This window comes from Anomalospiza imberbis, chromosome Z, assembly GCF_031753505.1.
Source record: "Anomalospiza imberbis isolate Cuckoo-Finch-1a 21T00152 chromosome Z, ASM3175350v1, whole genome shotgun sequence".
NCBI lineage: Eukaryota > Metazoa > Chordata > Aves > Passeriformes > Viduidae > Anomalospiza > Anomalospiza imberbis.
The window spans coordinates 36,780,556-36,803,308 of NC_089721.1; the positions used below are offsets into that span (position 1 = coordinate 36,780,556).

At 41.8% G+C, this 22,753-nt stretch overlaps 1 protein-coding gene across 2 annotated transcripts in view; it reads right to left on the reverse strand.

Annotated features, from left to right (window-relative positions):
* Positions 1-9,904, reverse strand: part of RHOBTB3 (Rho related BTB domain containing 3) — a 30,418-nt gene extending 20,514 nt beyond the window's left edge. The window contains exons 1-2 of one of the 2 annotated variants that reach the window (XM_068176930.1): positions 7,577-9,904; positions 7,145-7,361 (exon numbers count right to left, since the gene is read on the reverse strand). Coding sequence is in view for 1 of the 2 variants with exons in the window: in XM_068176929.1 (XP_068033030.1) it covers positions 7,145-7,361; positions 7,530-7,531 (219 nt within the window). In the remaining variant the exon portion in view is untranslated. Of the gene's footprint in view, positions 1-7,144; positions 7,362-7,529 lie in introns of both variants that reach the window. The other variant, XM_068176929.1, reaches the window with a different exon arrangement.
* Between the last annotated feature and the right edge of the window lie 12,849 nt (positions 9,905-22,753).

The following is a 22,753-nucleotide window of genomic DNA, read 5'->3' on the forward strand; positions in this document are numbered from 1 at the left end:
TTCAGGAAGAAACTTTGCTGGTTTAATTACTTAACTTTAAAATTGTTTCCTTTACAAAATAAAAGCACCTTCAGTGGTAGAGGTTTTCAGCAACTCTTACAAAAACATTATTAAACACATCATTTTAGAGAAAGGGTTACACAGAACTATCCTATGTACCTATGAACTTTTAAATACAAACTTAATAATTCAGTGTAATTTTTATCATAAGAGCTTCCACATAGCTTTACAAGGTGTTGATGGCTTCAGCATAAGCACTTCAATCACATACCTAAACTTTCTCTTTCAACTTTACATTCAAATTTTCATTGCTCTGTGCTGAGGACTTACCCTCTAAAATGGTTTGGTATTCTGTTAATTTACAGCTGTGCTGTATCCACATGCAATGTACAGTTCTTACGTGTGCATTTGTCACAGAACAGTGACTCCGCAATTTCTGCTTCACCTGAAGGTAGCTCATAAATACCAGGGGAAGCTTTGGCTTTGAATGTGTGCTGAATTGAAAACTCTTGAGAGAAGTCTAGAACTGGTCCAGAGAACTGAAGAAAACCTCTGATAACATGAAATGCCATCGCCTCTTAGTGATATTTTTTGCCCTTCTGGAACTTAAAGGGGGCTTGCAAGAAAAATGGGGACAAACTTTTCAGAAGGGCCTGTTGTAAATGAACAAGGGACAATGGTTTTAAAGTAAAAGAGGGTAGATTTACATTGGACATAAGGCAGACATTTTTTACACAGAGGATGGTGAGGCCCTGGCACAATTTACCCCAAGAAGCTGCAGGTGCCCCATCCCTGGCAGTGCTCAGGGGCAAGTTGGATGAGGCTCTGAGCAATCTGGTCTAGTGGAAGGTGTTCCTGCCCATGGCAGGAAAGAACTAACAATTCTCAAGCACATGTTTGTGCAACCCCTCCCCCGTGGCAAGGGGGTTGGAATGAGATTACCTCTAAGGTTCCTTCCAACACAAATCATTCAATGATTCTGTGATTCCATAGGAACCCTGCATAACATGTGAGGCAAAACTAGAAGAACTTGGGGCATTGAGGAAAAAATGGAAATTAGCAGTAATTAAATAAAAATAATGTGAAAACAGAAATAAATTAGCAGAGAAGAAGTGACAGAAGGGTAGAACTCAGGGTAGTGGGGAGCAATTTGAGTTTTGTAAAGCAAGTCACAGAAATAAGAGCATTACAAATGGGAGTCAAGTACATAAAAGATTAGTAATATCAACAAGTGGCGTGGCTTGCATTGTCAACATAACTATTTTTGATCACTTCAAAAGAGTCATTGTTTGAAATCTGGTGAGGTAGCTGCAATGCTCGTGACTACAAGAAGCAGCAAGCAGCACGACCTTGCTGGAAGCCAAAGTCAGCAAGTATTTGCCTAAAGTGTCAATTCAAATCATTCCCAATTCAGGTCTTGACCTTACGAAGAAATTACTCAGGAAATAAATTACAGTACACATTCCCATTGATCTCTGTAATAGAAACTTTTGTTTTGCAATAAGTAAACCACAATTAACAATTTATGAGGAATATCTCTCACATGATTAACCATGTTGACAATAGAGGAGGTCAAGTGCACCACTCTTAATATTTGTTTTTTTGAGACAACTGAGTTAAAGACTATTATAATCCCAGGCTCAGGACAGCCTCAATTAGCACTTAATACAATCATTTAGGCCCAATTAATAATGTAACGTTTACACATAAATGCACATTTAGCACCTCTAGCAGTAGGACTACCAGCTACAGTGCTTTGAGACAGCCATCTAGATGGACATTTGGAAAACTCGATCACATTAAGCAGGCAAAAATTGAGAATTTTCAAGGGACAACTTTAGTACACTTTAGTTGATGAAGATCTCATTGGAGAATTTTTAACAGCCTTGTATACATTTAACACAACACAGGTTTAAAGGAAAAATACAATACAACCCCAAAAATAGCATGGAATAGTTTTCTGTTCTATTCTGTTGGCAGACAGGAAGCACATCTGTTCCTCTGCAATTTCCTTCCAGCTGACCATCTTCAAGATCAGCCCAGATTTGCACCTGCCCATCTCTACAAGATTGGAGACAATTGGTGGTATCGTAAGCAAAGAGTAGAGCACAGGTGCACAAATACACTGTAACTGCACAACTTTAAGCATGAGTAATAAAATATTCTTATGGAAACTTCCTATGGAATTTAATATATGTATTTCTATATTGTTTGTATATTGGTTTTGTGATATGTTTGTATAGTGTTTTTCACTCACTCCAGTGTACAACGGAGCTAAATCTCACGTGCCAGGAAAGTCCTCCAAAAATATCTTTGACAATGGGTTATTTGCACAAGGCATCCCTGAGATAGAGCATCTAGAGCCTCCTTCATTTTTGCTTTTAGAGAACCTTTCATGCAAAAATGACAGAGGGAATGTCATCAGAGGATGAAAAGCCATTCAGATTCAGGAATAACCTTAATTTCAGGTCCCATCTATGAAATTTTTTTAACAGTTACTCCTCATCATGCTTCCTGCTCCATTTCACAAGTCAGACATTGGCAAAAGGAAGAAGTATCTGCACAACTAAGGTTATTTTATTATGACCTTGTTAATTATAATTTTAATTATATTTCTGTTGCTGTTCAGGATGTATTAGGAAAAATCTTCATTTTTTCCTTGCATGTCTTCATTCTAAGTGTCTCATAACATATTCTTGCTGTTAGTAAATTATACTTCTCAAGACTCAATGTTGAAAATACAGCTTTCAGAGGCACTGAAGATATGATTTTCCTACAAAATCACGTGATCCCTCAAGACAACAATACTTGCTTTGTCAAAAATGATTTATGAATGTCTTTCTGAATGGCAGTGAAATTCCTCACACAAGTGCCCTTGCAATGCCCATGCTCTTTCTGAAAGCTGCTCATAAGTGTCCCCATGTCCAACCATCCCAGCCCTGGGTCTGAGGCAGCAGCAATGCCAACTACTTTGTGGGGAAAAGGGCGCCTGGACACCCTGTAGGAATGTTCCCCTGGGATTTCCCCAGGATTCAAGAGAACTGCATTGGGAACGTTGGAGAGTTATTCCTCTCTATGATGCATTTACAGACCCGGTCTCTATTACCAAAACCTTCACACTGATGTTCTCCACACCACATACCAGAACCTTCCCCATTTTTTTTCAAGATTCCTCTGCAATTTTTTATCAGGTCTGCAACAGGGCAAATTTTATGGGTGTACTCTCCATAACTTACTAGTCCTGTGAACTTACTCAGATAAGTAATCTGCAGCACATATGGAAGTGTGTCCTCCAGCAACCCTCCTAAACCTCCCCATCACAAAACAGAGGAAGCTCATATTGGCCTGTATCATCCTCTCATAAATGATTTTAATAGTATTTTTTACCAGGATATGATAATTTGTTGTAAATTGCCACTTCAGGCATTCAAGTGTAAAAATGAGAAGGGATGACATACTGAAAAATGAAAAGTTACTAGCTGTCATTTTTTACTGAAACAGTAATATGTCTAGATTTCTAAAAATAGTAAATAAAATCTGAAAGTGGCTCAGATTCCTGTACCTTTAGACATGATAAAGGCTGGCCAGCCTTGGCAGCACATAGAGCACAAGTATTATGATAAAGAGGAAAAAGCCAGAGAACAACACCATGGGTGATATCGGTGATATAAGAAAACTCTCACAATGTTTGAGGGACTGCTCCTGTTGGTACAGTAAGTGACAAGGAAAAAATACAAAAATATTCAGGGAAGGAGATTGAAGTAAGGGAGAATTAGAAAAATATTCACAGAGCAGCTTCTCAAAATTGTAGTTAATACATTTAAATTGTAGTTAATATATTTGTGTACTAGTGAGCATCATGAAGGTCTGCAGCTCTGTGCAAGGCTTTGAGCAGACACAGAAGAGCATCCACCTCTTCAAGTATCTAACCCAGTATGAGGCAATCTCCAAAACCCAGTTGCTCTATATTCCCCTTTTGTAACATTTCTGTACTTGATGATGTCAGTAATTCTCTAGAAACTGAGCAGTTTTTATAAAAAGGGGAAAGATAAAAAAATTCTGGGGGTATTGTTTCTCATAGGGAAAAATAAACTCAAACAAACCAAACAAAAGCCACAAAACCGAAACAAACAAACAAAACCAGGTGGGTCTTAGTAGAAAAAGTTAAAAAGGGCAGCAAGACCCCCAGGCCAGGACAGAAACACTCTCATATCCTAAGGGTATTGCTGCAAGTAAGAGAGGGAAGAACAAGAGTTACTTCAAGTAGGGAACACTTACAAAGGAATTTTTATTTTGCCATTTATTTTCCAGCACTGTAATTAAATGAATCAAAACATGAATTACAGCTTTTACACTACGCTTAATTCTGGACTTGAGGAAGATTCACTTCCTATTCGATATTAAAAATTCTGCCTGCATTTTTTCTGCAGAAGCATAAAAAAATTTAGAGTAAAGTGGAATTGCAAAATACAGGCAAGTCAACAAAATGGCATCTCAGTCCTGAAGACTGTCAAATCTAACAGAGATTGTCAATTAAAGCAGTCTTTTTCAAAGCTAGTCTTAAAATTCATCTTGCAAAGTTCTCCTTACTAGCTCCATACAGAGGTTTACTCCTCCAAAATTAGAAAAACTGGGACATTCTCAATATGCCTTATTATAGAGCAGCTTAAGCATGCACTAGCAACTGATCAGCTGTTAAAACCACAATATTCAGCAGAGATGTTAGCATACATGTGTTTTCCCTAGTTCCCTAGTTCTTTATTCCTTCTCTTACCCTAGGTTTGCATTTTTTGAGAAAACGTTTTGAGGCCAGATGACTTGTATCAAAGTCGGTGCACTTTGAACCCGCCCCCTGCACACAGCACACAGCTCTGCCAGAACAAGCCACAGTAGTATACCCAGAGAGTGGAACACAAAGAGCAACCCGTCCTTGGAAACTCTGACATTTTGCTCTCAGTTTTGAAAAGTGTGGTGTTCCACTGCTCTCTCTAAAGCCCTGTGATATTATAAGGTCCCCAAAGACAGCATTTCCATCCTGCACCCTGCAACTGCCAGGGGAAGGAGAGCTTCTCACAACATCCTAGTTTGCATGCTGGCAAACATGAATTTATTTTTGTAATTTCCCAAAGACACCGGTCCTGCTGACCCTTCTGCAGACTCAGAAGGCTGAGCAGTGTCCTGGGCTGACTGACAGGTGCAGACTGAAACTGAAGAAAATTAAACTGCACCACAGTCTTCCATGCAAAAGGATCCCGCCACTCACTGTGGAGCTCTACTCAGTAAAACCACATCAACACTGCTTTTCCAGACTGATGGCTGTGAAAGACAAAGAGCAGTTGGGCACCCTTGAGTTTTGAGACTCACAGCTATCAGTGTATTCAGCTGCCCGGTTCATATCTAGGACCCTCTTTTCTTGATCATACGGGTTTAATCTAGATGACGTATAAATCCCAGGTAAAATGCAAATCTGCCTTGTGCTCAGATGGTAGAGGCTGAAATACTGCAAGGCCCCCCATACCACCACCTCTGTGTTTTGGTAACATGAAACAGCGATCCTTTTCCATGCAGAATACGGCTTGAGGCAACATCTGTCAACATTTTGAATTGCTCTGTGCTGTTTCTCCAGGCTAGCAGCCCTGAACGAGCCACTGTGACAGAGTAAATCTCAAGCACCCAGGCTATGGGAAATAGTCCTGCTCTGCCTTACCCTAGCAAGGACACTGCTTTATGCATGACAAATAACCCGCTGCAGAGTCCAGTCCTGCTATGTGACATCTCTTCCATGAAGAGAAAAATTCTAATTTGTCCTCAACATTCTCAGTAATGTATCTCCTGCCTCTAGCTGATAGAGGGAAAACACCTGAGGCCTCAGGAATGCAATAACTCAGATAATAACAAGCTAACTTTTGAAGGGCAAAAATTACAAGGTCTTCAAAACTGAACAACCTTATTCTGCAGGAAGCCAAATGCAATTGAAGCAATGTAAAAACACATCAACTCTGTCTCCAGTCTATGTCCTTGATTCTCCTTCTCCAGCTACCTGCACTTGCCATCCCACCTCCCTTATCCACCTCCCTCCATCCCTCTGAAACAGCCTTTGAAGCCCTACAGACTTCATTTATATTCAGGAGATTTTACTCTTTGCTGCGATCCGGTGACTCCAGCAAACTGCACGTCCAGGTCACATGCAGCTTCACAGATTAGAAACAGGATCCCCCAGTCCATTAACTGGTGTCTGTAAAGAGCAGCTGGCAAAAAGAAATAAAGAGCAGAAGGACAGCTAAACTGGATTGTTTCATTTTAAGATTGTTGGCTTCTGATCATTTCATGGAGCTGTTACGTCTCCTGCAGATTCTACAAAAGGTTTCCCTTACAGGAATAGAAAAATCACCCAAAGGATAGAATTATGGAGCTGAAACTGATTATTGTTTCAATTTCTAAAAGCTGGTAAGCTGAGGGAGTTTTTTTAAGTCTACTAAGCAGTCATTAAATATGTTTTAATTTAGATTATCGGTATCATTTCTTACATAATCATTGATCTGCTCACACTCCAAACTAAGTTTTCTCACTAACCAAAGTGCCGACAAATTGCAACAGTGCCAAAATCTTTTTTATTTACCAACAGATAAAGGTAATAATGTTAAGATGTGATTATTCTTTACTCTAAAAGGTGTAAAATTACTCCCTACATGGTATATTGCAACCTATCAGGTCTTTTAATCTGTCATTTCTCACAGCTGGAAAACTTACTGCCTTTTTTTTTACAGAAAAATAAAATTTAACTTTATTGTTGACAAATATTTGGAGAGAGAGCTTATGATGCAGTGTCACAAAGAAGGCATTCTTATTTACCTCTGGTTATCTTTCACAAAATTTCCACTAAGCAACACAGTTGAAAAAAACACCTTCTTACAGGGAAGGGCCAGCAGAGGCTTGTTTATGAGAACCTTTTTATAGCACCTTTGAGATTTACCAGCATTTGCCGGATTACATTTTTAAAGTTTTTTTTTACCAAATGCAATAATAAAACTACCAATAAAATCCCACAACAATGAAAACCATTTAAAATTAGGATATGATTTTATTTTACTAAAACAGCTTGCACTTTCAAGTGTAGTTAAAAAGACTGAGATGGATCTCTTACCCAGACAGGACAGTCGTGTACCACCAGTCTGACATTTCCAAATATGCAGGCTTGATACTCAGTAAAACCTGCGTTTCCAACGTGACTGGCAGACAAGCTGCTGTCGATCTGGGAAATGAGAGCACTTCTCCCGAGATAGCTCCAGATCAGACTCGGCTGCTGATTGTCCTCAGAAAAAACATCTCTTTCATTCCCAAAAGCTACAATATTAACCGACCTAAAATAAAAATAATAAAGGCGAAGTTGTGTTAACAAAGATGAAGGGCGGGGATAAGGGGAAAGAAAATAAAATCCCCTTAAATCAAAACTAACATATTAATCCTTCCGAATCCTTTTCCCTCCCTATATTTTAACACCCTCCTGAAATCAACAGCAAAACACATACATGATCTCAAATCCAACAGCAGGGTGGGAGCAAAGCGGAAAAGAAACCTGGAAAGGCTGCTTGCATTGCAAATCCCCAGCGGGTTTGGCTTGTTATTCTTCGGTGTCCAGGCTCAGCCTCGCTGCGCTGACCTCGGGGACTCCTGCCGCATTCCCCCGGCTGTGGCCAGGCTGGATAATTCGGTGCTGACTGCTTCGGGCGATGGACTGCAGCCGCACGCCGGAGCCGCAGCAGCAGCAGCAGTTGCAACAACAGCAGCAACAGCAGGATCGGGATCTGCAGCAGGATCGGGATCTGCAGCAGGATCAGAATCTGTAGCAGCAGCAGGTGAGCAGCAGCCCGGGCTGCGGTGGCCGCGGTGCTCCGGCGCGGTCGGGGAAGACGAAGCCGCGTCCGGCCGGGCGGTCCTGGCCATCGCATCCTGACGTCAGCCAGCCCCGCAGACGCGATGGGCAGAGCGAGATGACGTCCCGAGGGCTGGAGCAGCCAGGTGAGCAGGGGCAGGCAAAGGCGCTGGAGCTGAGCCGTGTCCCACCCCGCACGCCTTCTGCTGTCGCCCCGCAGGAACAGGACCAACATCCCCCCAGCAGGGGACGGTGCCACCGCGTGTCTGCACCAGGGGAGGGAGCTGGGACTGCCGCAGCCAAAGGAGAGATGTGTAAACTTCATCTTTTAAAGTATTTAAACTTTTTTTTAAATTACTATTTAAATAATATCTATCTTTTCAATAGTAGGCTGATTAGTAATAAAATTTCTTAAATGCCACGTCGGCTTTTTAGCGTTCATGTGATGTTTAAAGCACAATTTTCCAAAAGGATGCTCTTGCACTATAGTAAAACAAACACAAATCACAGAATGGCTTAGGTTGCAAGGGACCTCTGAATATCACCTAGCCCAACACCCAACGCAGTCACCTACAGAGGTTACACAGGAAATATACCAAATCCATTCTAAAAATACCATTTGCTGTCACATACCAATGTGTACACTAAAATAAAATTGAAAAAAAAAATCAGAGTAAAAATATTTTAGGCATACTAGATGGTACACTATACTCTATGTTATGTGAACACATGCTGCTGTTAATGCCATGGGCAAGAACTCATTCAAAACAGGACTTGATGCAATTATCAACAGAATAATGAATAGAGCTTTGCTTGCAACAATCCATACTTTGAGAAAAGTACTGTTCCACAGTTTGCAAATTTAGGAGACGCCATTTGATGTCACTAACAAAGTGACATCATTTTTTACAGACATAGTACTGAATGGCAGGACTATTTTAATAAAACGTAAGTATTATTATCTGCTAACGAATGCTAATTTTTTAGTTTTATTTCTATTATAAATTCCACGGGGACTACTGAAAAAGAACAAAACAACAGATAATTTCCCAGCCTGTTTGTTTTCAAACATTAAATCCCATCCTAGTTTCTGCTTTTCAATGTAGCTTTGCTCTAGAAAACTAAAAGACAAATGACAAGTGGAAGTCGTGGTTTTATTTCATCCTGAAAAAAAGTTGGAATGCATGTTTCATAGGTAAGTTTTAAAAAGTATCACAGGAAACCACTGTTTTTTTCCCCAGATGATCCTCTGACTGTGATGTATCACTGTCCATATCCAAAGCCTCAGTGGTGTCCAAACACTGGGTACATGATGTTGTGAGTCAACAGAGCACTCAACATTTTGCAACCATGACTATTTGTGTACTTTTTAAAGGTCACTGAAGATCCCTTGGAATTCTTAAATTGTAGCAATCTACCCATTGAAAACGAGGAAACCTTTGGGGGAAAAGTTCTTCCCCATCACTAATGAGCCTGACTTGGTATAACTAAATGCATAAATAGTTAAATACATAAATATATGTGCGAATGCATATACAGACACAAATATGCATACACAGATTCATATAAGCATATGTTTAAAATACATGCATGCATATTATAAATGCAACACACCCACACGTGCAGATGTAGACACACATATAGATAGCTGTAATACCAAGAAAAACTGGACTGGTAAATAAGGCAGTAATAATCAGGAGTGACCTAATTAACCCAAACTCCAATTAACATAGCTTATTCATTGCTGCAGACCTAGTCCTGCCCAGGGGTGACAAGGGTAGGAGTACCAACTGAGATGGAGGGTCACAGAAAACATTTTTCTTTTCCTCTCACTTCTTCCTTCAACCACCTGGGAAACTACTTGGGACTGAAAGAAGTATCAGCTTTGACAAAGTGTGCAGATGGTCGATGTGAGAGCCATCTCAGCTGATGAACAGCACTTAAAGCTTACATACTAAAACACACTGAACTATTTTAATAACAGTTTTCCATCAATCAGATGCCTGAAAACAATATTTAAAAAGCAAGCATTAAAATTGGAGAATGCTATCTGTTCTCCTGTCAAAGTAGCTCCATAACCCATTTTTGCTTGCATTGCTCAGAGTTTGTGCAATACGTTTCAAATAAACAAACAAACAAAACAGGAAAGGAAATGCGTTCACTTTGGCAGGATAAAAAATACCACAAATAGGGAAGTTGCTTGGCACCCCTACCTTAGATGCATTCTACAAGTTACATGGGCACTGCAAGGGTAAGCCGTAAAAGATTGTTTAACTGAGAGGATTACAGAGGATTGTTTGACTGATCTCTGTTTGGCAATTGGAAAGTTGAATACCATCCTGTGATCAGCAAACCTTTCATCCAGCAGGCATTTGCCATTGCTGCTGACAAACAAAGACTAAACTGCAGAGAAGGGAGTCTTTGACAAGGTCCAGGAAACAATCGCATATTTGGTCTTGTGTAGTTTGTGCTGGAACATTTTTTTTTTCCCAAACCATTTCCGTTGTAGCTTTCCGGTGAGTACCTCAGATAAAGCACTGAAAACAAATACACAGTTGTTAATGACAAAGGGGAATGATTTTTGCTAGTGCAAGGAGAAAAGTGCAGGCAAATCAAAGAGGAGGATTTTTCCCTAGTGGAAGCTGTAGCCTTACTTGCGTTGATCCAAGCAGAATTATCCAGCCTATATTTTCTGGACAGTGAGGAGACTTAATGTACTTGAAGTCAAAGTCATTGCCAAACCTGCTTAGCTGAATCTGCACACTGCACAAAGCTGCTGCTGCTGCTGCTGCTGACGCTGGTGTAGTCAGCTTCAGGTGCAAGAGAAAACATGTTGCTCTAGAACAGGTAAATTTCCAGGTGTTTTTTTTTTTTCAAAGATAGAATATAATTCCAAATAACACTAATAGACTTTGCTGTATAGACCTGTTTCCTCCTAATACTGCAAAAAAGAATATCCTGGCTTGGCTTTACTGGTGCTTGTCCAGAGTAGACACGACTGCTGCAGGATCTACAGCCAAGATCCCCTGCTCGGACAAAGCACTAGCAAACAAAAAGGAGGTTTTCTGTTGTTGTAGCCATCTGCCACATCCCTACCAACAAAAGCCATCTGTGTGTGTATGGGAAATGAATGGAAGGACAGTGCTCAGGATCAGTAGTATTTCTCAGCATAACAAGCAGAAAAATCATGTAGTGTTGTTCAAACTTGGAAGCAATTTTTTTGAATTTCCACACATAAACACAGAATGGTTTGAGTTGAAAAGGACCTTAAGGACCAACAAGATCTACCCCACCCTGCATATTCAAGTCGGTTTCAGGGATGGCACAGGCACTCACACTCAGAGTCCAATGCTTCTCCAGCCCAACAGGTTTCACTGCTTCCCAGAGGTCACAGATGGAGGCATCAAGAAAAAACAGCTCAAATTCTAAGGCTTCTGTGTCAAGTTGTGGAATGGCTATCCTTGGACATATTCAAGTTTCACTGAAGAAGTCCTTGCATAACCTTAGACCTTTAGACATGCTTGGAGAGGAGGCTAGGTTAGATGGTCTCTAGAGGTCCCTTCTGACCTGAATTATCCCCTGACTGCATAAATCTCCTCCTTCCTGGAGAGTGACCACTAAGCCTTGTCATTCACTTCCTCTTCTGATACCAGCTTTCAGCTCCAAAACCAACCTCTCATCCAATCTTGTGGCAACTTACTTTCTTTACAAAGTTTAATAAGCTTTGCAAAAAGCTTCTCAAAGCTTTTTGAAAGTGCAAGAGGATTATTTTGCCCACACGGCCCCCTGTATTGGCACACTTACCACCCTCCCTCCAGAAGCCAGTGATGCTGGACTTCACTGGAGCCTCTCCAACAGCTTCCCAAGAGACTGTGTTCATCCCTGTATCTCATTTTCTCAGAGACTGTGTCATCTCACCAGGAGTGGTAGCTGCTCCCACTGCTTTGGCATTACCCAGACCTTGCTAAAAGAGTTTTTGAATATATTGGTGGCCTCCTATGATACACAGACCCCAGACAGAATTTTTTTTTCTTGCCAGTTTCTTATGACTGTTCTCAAAAATTTTATCTAATCCTGCCCATTTATTAACATCTATTTTTACTACTTTTTTTCCTAAATGTAGTGAATCAGATCAAGTAATACCAGTGCTGATGCCACGATAATTTTTGCCTTTCTTTTTTATACCTTTTATGTATTCTCAGTGCCCTCAGAATGCATACTTGTAATTCATTAAGTCTGATAACTTGGCATAGTCCTGGTATTCTGCTGGGCCACAAGACCAAACATCCTAAAGGCCTCACAGTTGGAGGCCAGAAATCCTACACTATCTTGAGAAACCAAGGTCCCCTCTAGAATACATCCTATAAACTAGGATTAGGCCCATAGGGAGAATACTTCAGAACAAGGAGGTACCATGCTATTCATTCAAGCCTCTCATTAGAGCATCTTTGTTAGATATGCTAGTTTACAAGGTCTATAAAATTGCATATGAGATCTATTGTGTGTGTGCATTTCTGAGTATTCCACCTTGGAGAAGTGTCACACCATAAAAATCCTTATTCAATACCGAAGTAAAAATCTTTTATCCCTCAACCATGTCTGGCTCTTAATTTTAGGACCAAGGAAAAGGCATCAGTGCAATATTGAAACAGAAATATGAAAGGAGTGGGAAAGTATCTAATTAGAGGAGAAGGAGAAAGAAAATGTATGTCACTTTTAAATTTAAAACCAGATTCATTTTTTGGAAGAGCAGAGCTGTGCAAGCAACTAGCAAGCTGTGGAAATCTGCTAACCCTGTGAGGGTAGAGATGTGGTAAACAAGAGCCAGGTCTGCTGCTGCAGATGTCCCACACAAGAATTGCCTGACAAGCTTGTTGATTTTGGCAGTGAAAGAAACAAGGTCCTGTGCTATGAGGTAGGGACTCGTCTCATGGGGTGCCTAAATGTCCCAACCTGCTTCAGAGGTGAAGGGCTGAAAGCACAACATGCTGCAGAAGAAACCCCATTCACAATGGTGAAAATCCCCAGCTGTAGATGCAGAGTTGCACCTTGCAGTTCTTATGTCATAGTTTAATAAGTGTTACAAATTGCATCACAATAAAGGTCAAAGAATTAAAAAAAAAAAAGAAAAAAGTAGTTCATATGTTGTTTCTGCTGTTCTAGAAAGGTAAGCCATTGCCACAAGGTGGACACACACCATTATGTCATGCAGAGGAGCATCACCCCCAACCCAGCCTGCCCTGCTACCCCTCCCCATGGCTTGACTTGGACTTGAGCTGAGGCTGAACCACAGGGAGAGGTGGGCATGGAGCAAGCACCACAAAGAATGGGGAAGTGGCACGTGATCCTCACTAGAGAGCAAGGAAGGATCCCTTCTGGGGCTGCCTGGCCACACATTCTGATCAAACCTTTTCAAAAAATCTCTGCTGCCTGGGTGTCCTCTCCCACAAGGCACTCAGAAAAGTACCACCCTGGCCAGAGATGCTGCTGATATTTGGGGCCAGGGAAGGGATGGCATACACTCAGCATGTTTTGTAAGTTCTGATAAGCGCTTAAGACTAAGTGACCCAGCACATGAATTTTACAGGGAGAAGTACCTCAAACTGCTTTAATGTGCTCCTGCAGAAGCTCAGCCCTTTGTCTGCCCACATGCATTTTCAGTAATGCATAAGTTTCTAGTTTTTCTTACTAAAATCATGTTTCCACTTTTTCTTACTAAAAACATTCAAAGTGATTGCAGATAATGTTGATTAGCTATGGTAAATGAAAATTATCTAATATTGTCAGCAAAACATATGAGTGAATATCCATTTTAAGAAGAGAAAAATAAAGAACAAAGACTATACTTGGATATACAAATATCTGCCATAGCCTCTATGCATATAAAAACAGTTATTCACTGATCAAAGTTGTAAGGTCTCAATGAATCATAAATAGATCTTAATTTTTTGTACAACTGCACTTTTCCAGAATCAAAAGACATAGCACATTGTTAATTACCTTTCATTATACAGGTGTTAAGCATCTGCCAATGGATGACCATTTCATATTTAAAACAAAATTTAAGAAAACCCTTCAATTTACTAAAATTCACCGTGCCATTTCAGAGATAGTCTTTCAATCAGCTGTTCCCTTTTAAATTTATTTTCCTGATTTCTATTTTCTTGTTTTTCTTTCTGTTATGATTTCACTGCTGTTTTCTAGTTTTCAGCCTTCTTTTCTGTCTGCATACTTGTAAATACAGAAGCAAATATCAGGACAGCAAGAACAGTGTGTTGTGATAGCTGAATATTCTTCATGGATTTGAATGTTGTTCTTACTGCTTTGAGAAATTAACTTAATTTTAGCTTTGTAGCCTCTTGAATTATCCTGCACCCTCATATTACTTACTCCAGAGGGGCAGCCTCTCTCAGAGGTTGCCTGCTTAGAGCCTTTGCTGCATCATAATTCTCTATGTGGTATGAGAAATAGCTTCCTGAGAAAGAACATAAATAAATGTGTTTTTTTAAATTATTCATGTCCAGCTTTTCATCCACCAGCATACACCAGCATCCATCCTTCTCCACAGGGCTGCTTTCAAGGATTTCTTCCCCAGGTCTGTGCTTACACCTGCGATTGCCCTGACCCGGGTGCAGCACCAGCACCTGGCCTTGCTGAACCTCAGGAGGTTGTCATGGGCCCACTACTCAAGTTTGAACAGCTGCACTAACCAATTTGGTGTCATCGGCAAAAGTGCTGAGGGTCCACTAAATCCCACTGTCTGTGTCAAAACAACAAAAACAGTAAAGAGCAACGGCTCCAAGACACAGCCTTGAGGAGCACAACTTGTCATCAGCTTCCACCTGGACACTGGGCCATGGACCACAACTCTGTCCGCATCCACCCAGCCAATTCCTTATCCCTCAAGCAGTCCACCTTCGGTTGCATGTCTCCCTAATCTGGACATGAAGATGCCTTGTGGGACTGTGTTAAAGGCCTTACAAAAGTTTAGGTAGATGACACTAGTCAGTCTTCCCTTGTCAGTCCTTGCAGTCACTACATCACAGAAGGCCACCAGATTGGTCAGTAGTCCCTTTATCCCCTGTTTAAAAGTAGAAATGATGCTTTCATTTTCACAGTCACTGAGGACTTTGCCTGGCTGCTGTGATTTTATAAACATCACAAGAGTGTCCTGGCAACAATATCATCCCTCAGGGCACTGGGATGCATCTCACCAGGTCCCATAGGCTTGTGGCCATTCAGTTCTATCAGGTGCTCTTGAACCTGCTTTTGGCTGGCAGTGGGGGTGATTTCACTTCACCAACCCCCACCTGCAGCCTCAGGGAATCAAGAGACACAGGAAACCTGATGGCCACTGAAGTCTGAGGCAAAGAACTCACAGAGAACCTCAGCCTTCTCCGTATCTGCCATCGCCAGCTCTCTCTTCTCATTTACTGGTGGTACACTGTCCTTGGCCGTTTTTCCCAGCTGATGAATCCCTTCTTGTTGAGTCCCTATGAGTCCCTATGAATCCCTTCTTGTTACACTTCACACCCCTTTCCAAGCCCTGTTTCATTTTTGCCTTGGCTTTCCTGGTCCCTACATATCCAAACCTTATCCCTGTACCCTCCCCAGGTCACCAGTTCCTACTCCCACTGGCAGTGTCTTCCTCTTACTCCTCAGTTTTAGGAGAAGATCCCTGCTTATCTGTGGTGGTTTCCTGTCCACCTTGCTTGGTTCTTTACATGTTAGCTTGGAAAGGTTTTCTGCTCCAAGAAAAGTCTCTTTAAAGAGTTGCCAGCTCTGATCAGGTCCTCTGTTCTTAAGAACAGATCCCAGCACCTTCACCTGGTCACATCAAAACCTTGTTCTCAGTCCAAAAGCCTGAAAATTTGTGAAGCAGCCTCCTACACAGAAGGCTGTGGATGGGAAGCAGCTCTTCCAGCAGCTTCTTCTTCCCCAGCAGCACTCACTGGAGAAAAGAGGCTGGCAGGGACTTCTGAGCACTCAGATTCTGGTAGGACAGGAAGACTACATCGGGTTGGTGCAGAGACATCTTCTCCATCAACTCCATATGGCTTTCAGTGGGAGGCCTCATCCTACTGGCTGGGCTCAGCAGGTTTGGCTCCATACAGATGGCTGGGTTGCTGGAGGTCGCCCTGCGGGTGGCTGCATTGTGACCAGTGTGCTGGACAAGGGCCAGCAGCCACTTGAGGAGGAGATTGACCACAAGCAGCTCCTCAGCCACCCAGAGGGAGCAGAAACACAAGGTCAACAAGTTGTCCCTTGGCAACTGCCTATATGAAAGTGGCATGAGGCAAGGGGGAGGCAGCAGCTCTGCTGCACCACTGATTTACAGGTGCTACAATACTCCTCCATCCTAAGGCTTCTGTTTTTTTCTGTTGGAATCTAGATTATCAAGCTCTGAAAAGGAGACATCTGAAGGAAAACAGGATCTGGAAGATACCTCATTTACAATTCACCACTCGCTGCCTCCTGGCAGACAGACCTTTGTTTACTCAGAAACCTTGCCTAATTTGCATACATATGCATAGCCATCTACCATAGCTCCCCTTAATCCTAAATAAAATAAGCCTGTGACTATGGTGCATTCCCAGGTAGCACAGGGTGCCATGCCAAGATCCCTTCTCAGCAGTAAGCATCACACATGCCCCACACTCAGCAGGATGGGACACAGCTGCAGTCAGCGCAGATGTGCACTGCTGGGCTAGAAAAGATCTTACAAGGAGGAAGGGAAACTTGTTTTGGAAACTCAATTCCTCCCCTTTGAAATAAAGGTCTGAATTCTGCTGGTTGTCAGGCAGCTTGCCCTCCATTGTTCCATTTCCCTGGATGCAAGGAAACTTGGAGAAAGGTGATACATGAAAGATCTTGAGAGTGATTTTTGTCAGCTGTATTCACTCGTAATTAATGTTTATATCACTCCTGAGGTATAGAGATGATATTGCAGAGCATGTAATCCAGCTGTTTAAACACCAGGAGTTTGTCAATGTGAAGTTGCATTCATTTATTTTTTTTAATTTCAGCTGGAACAATTCTGTCTAAATAAACTGATATTCTTCCCACCTGCAACTCTTGTAGAAAGGGACTTGGAGGGGTGTGACAGTGAAAAAATATATTCCTTCCTCCTTTCCCCCACCATCTCTGATGGGCAATGCTGCTCCTAAGACTGGAACAGCAGGTGGGAATTGCAGGAGGAACTGCCAGTGCACTCTCATGACTAATGCATTCCAGAGATGGGGGAGCAGAGATGTTTCGTTTTGGTGCACATCTGCCTGCAAAAGTGCATAAAATGCTGTTGGAGACTGGGACAACTGGAATCATGAAGTTGCAGGCAACTTCTGAATGGAACACACACCACCCCTCCACATCCCCTACAGGAATGCCTGCAGGATACATTAACTGGAAGTCTGGGGAACACTCATTTCTGGACAGAATAGAGACAAAACCCCATAAAGTGTCGCTGTAGGTGCTTTGTTCCTTTGTTATTGTGCATTCCACAAGGCCAAAGACTTTAAACCTGTGTTTCCAGCTGAACCTGCTGATACAAGAACCCTTTAGACACAGGCTGCCAAACAAATCTGAGACTTAGCCACACCTGCTATGGGGTGAGTTCTGCAGAACCAGGGACAGGGAGGGCTCGGGAGCTTTCTGAGAAGCTGCCTTATACAGATAAGGAGAGGGTAAATATGTCACAGCTGTGGTAACAGGACAGCCTGCCACCACTGTGGGAAAGCAAAACTGCTGCCCTGATCAAGGGGCAGCCACCATGTGCTTCATTGTTTATCTGTCATCTCAGCAAGGGAACTTAGAACAGCTCTGGTTTTGTCCCATTTGAACTTCAAAGGACAAGAAGTCAAGACTTATTTTCTTTAGCCCGAGGGAAATTTTGGGTTCCTTCTTGTTTCCGTTTTGCAGCAGGGAGGTGTGGGAAGAGTGTTTGGGTAAATGCCAAAACCACACTTAGTATTTTCATTGTTTCATTTAGAGAATTTGCACCTTTTTTTAAATATAAGAATAATACTCTATACCAAAACTAGAAAACATTTCAAATGTTTATTTCTGCTTCAGTTTCACAGGCATCAGCTATTAAAAAACAATAGGAAAAGTAACCAGAGTATCACATCACATAAAATCACAAAATCACAGAATGCTTTGGTTGCAAGAGACACTTAAAAAGTATCTAGTTCCAACACCCCTGCCATGGACAGGGATGTTACCCACTAGACCTGCTCATACAAAACCCCATCCATGCTGGCCTTGAACATTTTTGGGGATGGGGCAGCCACAGCTCCTCTGAGCAACCTGTGTCTGGGCCTCATCCCCTCACAGGGAAGAATTTCTTCCCAATGCCTAATCTAAACCTGCCCCATGTCAGTTTGAAGCAATTCCCCCTTGTCCTGTCACTCCAGGCCCTTGTCAAAAGTCCCTCTTATGATTTCTTGGAGTACCTTTACAGACTGGAAGGGACTCTAAGATCTCCCCAGAACCTTCTCTTTTCCAGGCTGAACAACCCCAACTCTCTCAGCCTGTCTCCATAGCAGAAGGGTTCCAGCCTCAGATAATTTTTGTGACCTTCTCTAGACCAGCTCCAGCAGATCCACATCCCTCTGTAGTGGGACCCCACAGCTGGATGCAGCATTGCAGGTAGGGTCTCACCTGAGTGCAGGTGTGGAATCACTTCCCTCAATCTGCTGCCACACTGCTTTTTCTGCTCCAGGACATTTTTGGCTTTCTGGGCTGTTTGAGCTTATTGCCAGCTCATCTTGAGCTTCTCATCTCCTAGCACCCCAAGTCCTTCTCCTCAGGGCTGCTCTCCAGCATTCTCTGCCCTGCCTGTATTTGTGCCTGGCATTGCCCTGATCCAGGTGCAGGACCTTCCATATCCATTCAGTTAACATCAAACCTCCATTCTGCTTAGCACAAGAAAACTGATAATGACAATTGGTGTGAACACCTGCACCTCCAAACTTATTGTTAGCTTCAGGTATTCTTTCAGTGCTGAGTCTCATGAAAAATACCATGAGCACTGCAAGGTGACACAGCCTTCAGAGAAATGCTGCTGATCCTGAGCATCCTTGGCTTTTCAAATGATGGTGTGCTGGTCTCCTGGGTGCTGAGCCAGTGCCATGCCAGGAATACTCAAGACCTTATAATAAATGTAAGGAAGGCCATATCTTCACTGTTCTTCTGGGCTTTCCTGGGCCAAAACAAAGCTACACAAGTATTCAGTTTTTCCTGGAACAATCTGTACCAAATAAACATGTAATTTTGGTTTTTTTGGGGGGAGTGGGATGTTCAGCACACACTGTAATAAAAAAAAATAGTTTTGCCTTGAATGTGAATCTTAGATGTTAATTGAAATCAGGGAAGGACATATGTGTGCAGAGGTGAAACCTCTCATTAAATAACTCACATACATGCATTAAAAAATCAGGAAACCTTCAGGTGCAGCTAACCTATCTTAGTAGGGGCAAAAACTTCAGCATTTTTTTCCACTGTAGTGACTGCCTTAATAAAGAGGGATCACCTTTACTGGTAATCTCTGCATTATCTGGATCCTTAGTCAACTACAGCTGCAGCAAAAATTAATTGTAATTTGAACAGTTAAATTAATTAATAATTACTAAATAATTAATTTAAGAACTGTTTGTTTGTTGGTTTGTTTGTTTGTTTTAAAAAGATAAATTATTGCTGGAGTTGTCTTCATAAGCCTTGGATTTCTAACTACTATTGTTTGCAACAATAATTAGGACATCTGCACTGATTTGCCAGTTTTTCTTACCTACAGGCAAAACTGTCACTTTCATTTTTTAGTCCACTTCAGCAGTTTACAGATGGCAGAGGCTGAAAACCATGCTCGACTCTTCATTTAGCTAGAAAATCCACCTAATGAAATCCATGGGTTTCATCATGAATAAATGCCACATCAAAACCAGTATTTGCAGAATAGAGTTTGAAGCAGTAACCCAATCCGTCAGACCCCACGAAGCCTTACTGATTCCTGCCTCTCTCTGCATGGTGCCTACTCACCTGCTGGTGGAGCTGGCTGAATTTGCTGGCCCAGCAGAAAACCGTGACCCCGGACACCTCGGGTACAGCCATGGCCAGGTCTGCAGTGGCCGGAGCTCTCGCAGGGCTCTGCCAGCCAAGGACAGCCTCCCCCCACACACACAGAGGCTGAAGGACCTCTCCACTGATATTATTTCCATTCCACATCCCCTGCTTCCCCCAGTAACCTTGGAAAGAAGTTGCCAAGCCAGTGGGGCAGAGTGATGGGGGGTCGGTGAACGCTGACTCTCACAGTCTGTGTTTCTACCAGCTGCAAGGGAACCAGATTAGATACTTCTAATAATTTCAGGAAACAGAGATGCAATATTCAGAACTGATTTCATTCCAATATTAAGTATAAAATTAGGAACTGCACAAAGCTATTGAAAAGGGGCTTCAATGGTGAAAGACTATTTTTAAAACTGCTTTCCTACAGAATGAAGATTTTCCTCATTCTGCTCTCTGCCATCCTTCTTCCCCAAGTTATATGCTCCATAATGAACTTCTCAGTCCCAGCTTAACAGCACGTTTTACATTGAAGGGGTCCTTAATTTAACGTGCAACCAGAGGAGCATTGCAAAGCAAGGCACTACAAATAGAAGGAAGAGGATAGCACCCAGCCCTATAGTCAACACCGTCTAATCAGAGTTTGCAGCGCAGGTACATCAGGTCAAGGCTCAGGCTGCACTTAAAACTGCTACATAGTTTTCACCTGTCTTTCTCGAAAAGATGATTCCATGATAGCATAACATAACTTATTTATTGTCTTCAAGCTGCTTGCTCATTATAGAGACTGAATGCCTTGCAGAATCATCACTAAAATCTTCCTTCCAAAGCACAGAATGTATTTCTCTGCTCCCTGCCAGACTGATCTATGATGAAAAACAGATGTTATTTATTCATTTGTCAAATTCAACTAAATCTCCCTCCCCGCAAACAAACAAAACACTCTTCCGGAATGGCTTGGTTGATCGCTGTCATTAACACTTGTCTCTAGGAAGCGGTAATTATCCAGCCGTTGACTCACTGACCTCCTGCTCGCAGCTACTCATTCCTTCTACCTCTTCATTGTGCCTGAAATGCCGCCTGAGCGTCATTGCCTTGACTTAACAACTCCTCGTCTCCCTTCCTGTGCTTTCCCTGTCTTCATGCATTCTCACCAGTGGAACTAGGAACTTCGAAAGGGCTGGAAAGATAAGAGACTCAGAATGTTCAAGTATAGGACATTAAGTACTTAAATTATTTCCAAATTAAGTGCATAGTCTAGCACTTCAAAGCTCAGAATAGTCCATGTAATTTTTTTTAAAGGTAGTGACTTTAATATGTTGAAAGCTTTGTTCTTTGCTGTCAAAAATAAAAGAGAAAAGAAAAAAGAAGAAAGAGGAAAAAAGAAAAAAAAAATTGAAAAAGGGAAAAGCGGAAAGATGAAAGGGTAAAATAATATAAAAAACTAACAGCCCACTAACCTTCCTTGCTCTGTTCACAGCTACCTAAGTTAATAATTTTCTGTTCCTTCTATGATCATCAACAGGAAAATCGAGGGGAATGAAATCTAATGGGCAAACTTTAGATTTTAAATTAATGCAACCTTCCTGGGAAAGAGTACCTGAGAAAAAAAAGAGGCAAAATAACCATAAACTCTTGCAGATAGTTATTATGCATGAGAAGTACTGATGAAAAAGGATTTACTTTAAAGGATGCCTGGACATGCAGTTGCATTTATTCAATATGATTAAGTGTAAGCTTGTGATTAGACAGTTTTCTGAATTTTAGCCAGTAAATGCAATTCTGGAGAATCCTGAGCACTCTTCCACTAGTGTCAACATGTCCATTAAGTTTTCAAATAAAACTTCCTATTTCCATCATTCTTCTAAACATCGTACACATAATAGCATATTGTTCAGTCAGTGCTTTCTTAAACTGAACATCTTTATTAATTTAAAGAGTCAATTTCTAGTAATGCACTACTTCAAGAAAAATCAATAAAAATACTGTCTCAGCAATCACATGAGTTAATGCAGGCATATCTGAAGACCATGAAATAATCTCCTTTTATATGATCCATGTCTTCTATTAGGACACAACATCTGTGGTCAAGTTTAATGTCAGGTGCAGGTAGCTGGGTGAGGAGGGAGGGAAGAGCAGCAATTCTTCATCCCCCTGACACCACCCAAGCCCCTTGGGGCACCATCTGGGGTAGATGGCAGGAAGGCACCTGCTCCACCTTCCTGCTTCAAGAGGAGAAGTTGACATATTCGTTTAAAAGCAAACAAATTGTAATAAAAAACCCCAACAAATCACAGAACTGGCCAGTACACAACAGCATTTTCTAGCAGACAATCAAGATGTGATTCACCTGAAGGAAGGCAGGCATTTGCATCTGATAATTAGCAGTGGCTGGCTGAATGGTCAGGGAAATGAAGAGAAAGAGGAGGAAGAGGAGGATGACAAGAAAAGCATTTCTGTGCTCTAGTTCTTATAAAATGCTGTCATGGTTTGACACTGGTGCAATGCCAGCGCCCCCATGAAAATGTACTTTTCTAAATAATTGTTGTGAGATGTCATCAGGAACAGAGCAGAGCAGGCCCAAGCTTAGTAACAAAGAAAAGAATTTTATTAAACTACAACTACTATAAAAACTACAAACACTAAATCCTGGATGAAGACTTTCCAAAACACCCCTCCTCCTCCCACCTAATTTCCAAACAAACTCAACAGTGAGACACCACCCAGGATCCTGATCAAGTTGCTACCCTTCAGATATTCAAATACTCAATCCTTCAAGGGAGACAGGAGTCTCTCCTGTGCCACAGACTTCCCAGGAAACAC